The sequence below is a fragment of the Nansenia antarctica genome (assembly GCF_963989245.1).
Source record: "Nansenia antarctica genome assembly, chromosome: 5".
Lineage (NCBI taxonomy): Eukaryota > Metazoa > Chordata > Actinopteri > Argentiniformes > Microstomatidae > Nansenia > Nansenia antarctica.
The window spans coordinates 38,175,954-38,183,453 of NC_137690.1; the positions used below are offsets into that span (position 1 = coordinate 38,175,954).

The following is a 7,500-nucleotide window of genomic DNA, read 5'->3' on the forward strand; positions in this document are numbered from 1 at the left end:
TTAGAGAAAAACAATATGAACAAGTGCTCAATGCTCAAAGGCGCTTGAACATGTGGCTGTTTGCCACATCCACCAAGAGCATCTTGACAAACTTGACTTAAAGGAGATTTGCCAGTCATTTGTGTCTGCAAATGACAAAAGAGGTCACACTTTTGGAGCCTTTGTATGATGTCTTATGTTCTAATTGTAGAAATCCTGCTGTATGCATAGTACAGATAATAGAGGAGAAATATGATTATAGGAGGAGATATGGAACATTTAATGAAAGGACAAAAAAGGGGAATCTTTGAAATTTTGGGGAACGAATGGAGTAAAAGCAAGTCTTTAACAGGTTGTATTGAGTTACCTCATTCTTTTCTAATTCACTCTTTGATTCTTTTTGAATCTTCATATTTAATAAAGTACCTAAAAAGTGCCAAGTGTCAGTGTCAGGCCTCTGTGAGTTAAACCAAAACATAATAGTAGTCAGTAATTGCAGACCATGCCATGCTCCAAGGAAAAACAAAGAAAGAGGGAGATTATTTTGGGTGTAAAACGCACCAGAATGCAGGAAATTGAATCTACTATTTAAAAAATTTCGGGGGGAGGACCCCCAGACCCCCCGAAAAATAAGTGTCCCCCCCACATTCAAAAAGCTGCTGACGCCCATGCTATATGCTGTCACTTGATCTAATGATAAGCCAAATTTATCAAGTGATTGTTGTATGGAATATATAATCCCAGCGGCTGACTCATCTGCATTTTCTATGAAGTCAAGCATTCTGTTGGTGACCCCAGTTTCTGGCTGAAAGAATTGTACAGCAAGGGGAAACATCTTCCTGTTCCCCTTATTTGATGCATCCGTCTGGATGGAGAATGGGAGGGGTCCTGATGTCAAGACATTAAGAACTTCACCCACTGCCTTCGGCGCAAGGACGTCTTTGACCATTGCTTCTGCCTTTGTTCTCCCTAGAGACATTTTCTTTACGATTTTGGAATCATGCAGAATCGTTTGATTGAGTTTGTGTCCACAGTCAGCACTATTGTAGCTGAGGTTGTGCTTAACCGTGTGGTACACATGCGTCAATTCCGCTGCTGTAACCTAGAGGGGGGAGAGGATGACAAATTGTTAATGAAATTCAACAGTATTAATTGTAGTGTTGTTTGGACACAGTTATGAAAGTCACACCAGTTTCTGTTTCCAAACAGTGAAACCACAGAAATCTTCACAAACATTTTTAATGTGAGAAAAACATATTAATACATTTTTAAAAATATATTTTTCTCTGAGCATTTGTCTGTATCCTGTTAATCCATTAGTATTGAAAATGCAATTTTCCAGATGAGTCGAGCACATAACATAATAATAATATATATATATATAACATCAGAGTTGTTTATTTTATTATTTTAATTTTGTGCACTATATTTATATTGATGATACATCGATCAGTACTTGTACACTATGTTGATCGTTGCTATGACAACCACCCCGTCTTGCATCACGTGACACACACTAGGGACGATTCTGCCCACATCGACTACTAACAACAACAACAACCGTCACACATGGTAGAATGGATTCAAAATCGATCATTACCTTATCTGCTTCAGGAGATGCCTGTGGTACGAAATACTGTGTCACTGCAGCTTGGTTCATCTGGATCCTGGCATTACGGGAGTGCTACTCTCCAGAAGCACGCTGTTTCACGTCTGACAGGCCGCCGTGTGCGATAGAAAAGATTAAAGGGACGGGCGATTTCCTGAAATCCAAATGTCCCGCTAAATTCGGACCAATCACAAAACTGTTTGCCGCGCGCCTGTTGAGCGATTCAGTCTCGATTGCAGTGCGGGCCGCCACGAATCAATGCATATAGAGGAAACACTGATATTGCCCAGCGCTGCAGTAAGATATATTGGAGAAATCACGCAATGCGGGTGGATTGAAAATACGGAACAAACAAGCGTTCCGTATTGGTTCAAAACGGAACGCATCTTTTAACTGTCAAATAAGGAACGATTCCGTATTTCAAGGTACGGGTGGCAACCCTACCTCCACCATCCAATGTCAGGTCTCCGTTTGACAGCATTCCCCAAGGCGAAGCGCTGTCTGTGTTCTCCACATCCCCCCCCAGATAGCTAGCCAGATAGAGATAGCTAGCCAGATGGAGATAGCTAGCCAGATGGAGATAGCTAGCCAGATCCAGATAGCTAGCCAGATCCAGATAGCTAGCCAGATGGAGATAGCTAGCCAGATCCAGTTAGCTAGCCAGATGGAGATAGCTAGCCAGATCCAGATAGCTAGCCAGATCCAGATAGCTAGCCAGATGGAGATAGCTAGCCAGATGGAGATAGCTAGCCAGATGGAGATAGCTAGCCAGATAGAGATAGCTAGCCAGATGGAGATAGCTAGCCAGATGGAGATAGCTAGCCAGATGGAGATAGCTAGCCAGTTGGAGATTGCTAGCCAGATCCAGATAGCTAGCCAGATCCAGATAGCTAGCCAGATCGCAACAGCAGTGACAGTGTTTTTTTGTGTGTTTGTTTTTTAGCTTGTTCTCTCTACACGTCCGCTGTAGGAGCAGGGAAGTATTGTCACTGTCATCAGTGGTAGTGGGTGTGTCTGTCTGGAGGTGTGCGTGTGTCACCGGGCCAGAATGTGGTCCTCTGTGGCTCAGTAGGTAGAGCCTGGCGCATTGCTTGGCGCTTGGCGCTAACAACGCTTAGGTTGTGTGTTTGATTCCCGCTGGGACCATATATACTGAAATGCACGCACTTATTGCAATGTACCGGTAAGTGACTTTGGATAAAAGCGTCAGCTAAATGGCGTATATTATTATATTACAATGGTAGCCTAATGCATATCACCAGTGCCTATTTTGGGATTGAAGCAGATTGTTTGTTTGCACAGAGAGAGGGTGAGGAGTTGAGGGTGCCGATTTGTCTGTTGACCGCGCTACGCTAATGCTATGTACCATCTAGTCCTTGCAACAGCCTACCATCTATGCAGAGCAATGTTTTTTATTGTAGTTAAATAAACACCCTTAAACTGCAGCTAGGGACTCATACGTGTCTGACAGATCTCCCTGACTAGCCCTCTCAGCCGCTTAGTTGTTGTTTGATAGTCGCCTTACATCCACCCTCCTCTGTGCTTCCATCCTTCCCTCCACCCTCCTTCCCTCCACCTTCCTTCCCTCCACCCTCCTTCCCTCCTTCACTCCATCCTCCTTCCCTCCACCCTCCTTCCAACCACCCTCCTTGACTCCACCCTCCTTCCTTCTACCCTCCTTCCCTCCTTCTCTCCACCCTCCTTCTCTCCACCCTCCTTCCTTCTACCCTCCTTCTCTCCACCCTCCTTCCTTCTACCCTCCTTCCTTCCTTCTCTCCACCCTCCTTCCCTCCACCCTCCTTCTCTCCTTCCCTCCTTCCCTCCACCCTCCTTCCCTCCACCCTCCTGTCCACCCTCCTTCCCTCCTTCCCTCCACCCTCCTTCCCTCCACCCTCCACCCTCCACCCCTCCATCCTCCTTACCTCCACCCTCCTTGACTCCACCATCCTCTCCACCCTCCTTCCTTCTACCATCCTTCCCTCCTTCCTTCTACCCTCCTTCCCTCCTTCTCTCCACCCTCCTTCCCTCCACCCTCTTTCCCTCCTTCTCTCCTTCCCTCCACCCTCCTTGACTCCACCCTCCTCTCCACCCTCCTTCCTTCTACCCTCCTTCCCTCCTTCTCTCCACCCTCCTTCCTCCTTCTCTCCTTCCCTCCTTCCCTCCACCCTCCTTCCCTACTTCCCTACACCCTCCTTCCCTCCATCCTCCTTCCCTCCACCCTCCTCTCCACCTTTCTTCCCTCCTTCCTTCTTCCCTCCTTCTCTCTTCCCTCCACCCTCTTTCCCTCCTTCTCTCCTTCCCTCCTTCTCTCCTTCCCTCCACCCTCCTTCCCTCCACCCTCTTTCCCTCCACCCTCCTTCCCCCCTTCCCTCCACCCTCCACCTTCCCTCCTTCCCTCCTTCCCTCTTTCCCTCCACCCTCCTTCCCTCCTCTCCACCCTCCACCTTCCCTCCTCCTCTCCACCCTCCTTCCCTCCACCCTCCTCTCCACCCTCCTTCCCTCCACCCTCCTCTCCACCCTCCTTCCCTCCCCCTCCTTCCCTCCTCCCCTCCTTCCGTCCTTCCCTCCACCCTCCTCTCGGCCACACCAGAAGTCTACAGAGAGAGCATTGATCTGTGAGGTGGTGATGCTTGGCATGGTTTGGTTGAGCTTGGCTGAGTTTGACTCTGGCACTGGCCCGTGAGGAGAGAGAGAGGGGGGGGGGGATAGGACTGAGTCATCCCCCACCCCCACCCCCCACGCTGGGAGCAGAAACGCTGCGAACACATTGGCAGCCGGACTAAAATAGAGAGAGTCGTCGTCGTCGTCAATCAGCGTTCAAGCGTCTGTCTGTCACGCACGTTTCCCAGCAGGCCCTGCTGTATGTGGAAGAGTTGTTCTGTCGCTGTCCTGCTGGCCTCTATTCACAGACACACACACATATTTACAGACATACACACATACACACACACACACACACACACACACACACACACACACACACATTCACACTCAGATACTGAATCTGTCTTCTGCTGTATCTGTGACCTCCCTGAACGCAGTAGCTTGACACGGTGATGTTAGACTCCAGGACACAAACGCACACTCTCCCTCCCTCCTCCCCTCCTTCCCTCTCTCTCCCTCCCTCTCTCCCACCCCCCCTTCCCTCTCCCTCCCTCCCTCCCTCCCTCCTTCCCTCTCTCTCCCTCCCTCTCACCCTCCCTCCCTCCTTCCCCACTTCCCTCTCCCTCCCTCCCTCCCTCCTTCCCCACTTCCCTCCTTCCCCCCTTCCATCTCTCTCCCTCCTTCCCCCCTTCCCTCTCCCTCCCTCCCTCCCTCCCTCCCTCTCTCACTGTATATATGCACACTGTACATATATCTGTACTTTTATGGCTTTTGCACTATGCACTATTACTATCTGGTCAGATGCCAAAACTGTGTGTTGTACTTCTACTACTTGTGAATGACAAAATGAATCTGAATCTAAATCTGAATCTAAATCCCTCCCTCCCTTTCCCCCTCCCTCTACCTCCGCCCTACCTCCTCCATCCTCCTCCCCCTCCCTCCCCCCCCCCTCCTCACTCCTCCTCCCTCCCCCCAGGCGCCCCCCCCCCCCCCCGCCCCCCATGGCCCAGCAGTGATGAACGGCGTGTTGGTGCCAGCAGCAGCGGCGGGCCCCGGCAGCCCCTCCCTCTCCTCCTCCTGCCCCCTCCCCGACTGGCGGGAGTTCTGCGAGCTGCACGCCCGCGCCTCGGCCGCCGACTTTGCCCACAAGTTCCGCCGCTTCCTGGCTGAGAACCCGTGCTACGACTCGCCGGGCGCCGACGCCAGCTTCTCCCAGCACTTCGCGCGCCACTTCCTGGAGTGCTTCACCGCCGCGCTCGCCCAGGCGCGGGAGTTCGCCCAGGCCTCGCCGGGAAGAGGAGGAGGGGGCGGGGGGGGGGACGGAGGTAACCACGACGACCACGACGACGCGCCGCCAAAGTACAGCATCGTGCCCTTCCTGGGCATCCAGGGGTGTCCGCTTGCCTACGGGCTGGACCTGTACCGCCACCGCCGCGGCGGCAAGGACGCGGGCGCCTCCAGTGAGTCCCTGGACAGCATGGACAGCGGGGCGGGCGTGGGGGCGGGGGTAGGAGGGGGGTGCGGGGGCGGGAGCCCCTTCCTTTTCGCCGCCGACAACGCCACCTCCTCCTCCTCCACCTCCTCGTCCCGTGGTGGTCCCCCCCCCCAGTCGGCACCCCACAAGGTGCCGGCGCTGGGCCAGTCGCGCAGCTCGGAGGACGTGTCCCTGGGGCGGGTGGGCGGCGGGGGGATCGGGGGGGGGGGACACCACCACCCCAAGGCCCGCTTCAAGAAGGGCTTCTCCCTACGGAACATGAGTCTGTGCGTGGTCGACGGCGTCAAGGAGATCTGGCACCACCGGCGCGCCTCCCCCGAGCCCGAACCCCCCTCCCATCCCAGGAGGACCAACGGGGGAGAGGTGGTGGTGGTGGGGGGGGGGGAGAGGTGGTCCCAGAGGCTGAGGCTCCCCCGGGCGGGGGGGGGGGCGGGGTCCGGGGGCCACAAGGCCTCGGAGCAGCTGGAGGTGCAGAGGGAGGGGGCTCTGAGGTTCATGGTGGCGGACGACACCAACTGCGTGGGCGCGGCGCTGTGGCAGAAGACCCGGCTGCTGCTGAGGAAGACGAGGAGGGGGGAGGAAGGAGGGGGAGGAGGGGGGGGGAGGAGGGGGGAGGAAGGAGGGGAGAAGTTCCTGCTCGAGTTCTACGTGCCTCCCAAGGTAAGGGGAACTGGGGGGTATTTGCACCGAGCACACACACACTGAGCATGCACACGCACACAGACACACGCACTGAGCGAATGAATGAATGAATGAATAAATGGTCTTTATTGTAATTAATACAGTACAGGTACCATACAACGAAATTTAGGAGGGGGGGCTCCCCTGGTGCTAGAAAAAATACTAAAAACAAGAAGGGAAAAGAGCTGCTTTACATAAATAAAGGCTATATCCACTATCCACTATACTATACTACTATACTATACAAATAGTACACGCACAGAGACACTGAGCACACGCACACAGACACACGCACTGAGCGAATGCACACGCACAGACACACGCACTGAGCACTCGCACACACGGACACACACACACACACGCACTGAGCACACACATACTGAGCACACACATACGTGCAGAGAGCAGCCCCCGACTTTTTCTTTGAACCAGAAACTCTCCAGATTGAGATTTACTTTCCATTCTCTTGTCATAGAGAACATTGTACAGTACAGACATCGTACAGTACAGACATCGTACAGTACAGACATGGTACAGACATCGTACAGTACAGACATGGTACAGACATCATACAGTACAGACATCATACAGACATCGTACAGTACAGACATCGTACAGACATCGTACAGTACAGACATCGTACAGACATCGTACAGTACAGACATCATACAGTACAGACATCGTACACTACAGACATCGTACAGTACAGACATCGTACAGTACAGACATCGTACAGTACAGAAATTGTACAGTACAGACATCGTACAGTACAGACATTGTACAGTACACACATCGTACAGACATCGTACAGTACAGACATCGTACAGACATCGTACAGTACAGACATCGTACAGCACAGACATCGTACAGTACAGACATCATACAGACATCGTACAGTACAGACATCGTACAGACATCGTACAGTACAGACACTCTGCAGTGTGATGAGCTCCATTAGTCCGTTGATTAAAATGTCCAAAGGTTCTATACGTTGATTCATCTAGCGTTCAATCTCATGTGGAAATGTGACGTGTTTCTCTTTCTCGCGTTTTAGGATGTAAGAACATGAGACAGACAACAGTGTTATATTCATTGGGATAAATCGAATTAATCATTTATTATCGTTCGTTCA

The 7,500-nt window shown here is 52.0% G+C and overlaps 1 protein-coding gene across 1 annotated transcript in view; it reads left to right on the forward strand.

Moving 5' to 3' along the window:
• Nucleotides 1–5,207: 5,207 nt before the first annotated feature.
• The window catches only part of sh2b2 (SH2B adaptor protein 2), a gene marked incomplete at both ends in the record, with an annotated part of 12,825 nt that continues 10,532 nt past the window's right edge, over nucleotides 5,208–7,500 (forward strand). The window contains 1 exon segment of the mRNA XM_080531610.1: nucleotides 5,208–6,347. Coding sequence (XP_080387736.1) covers nucleotides 5,208–6,347 — 1,140 coding nt within the window.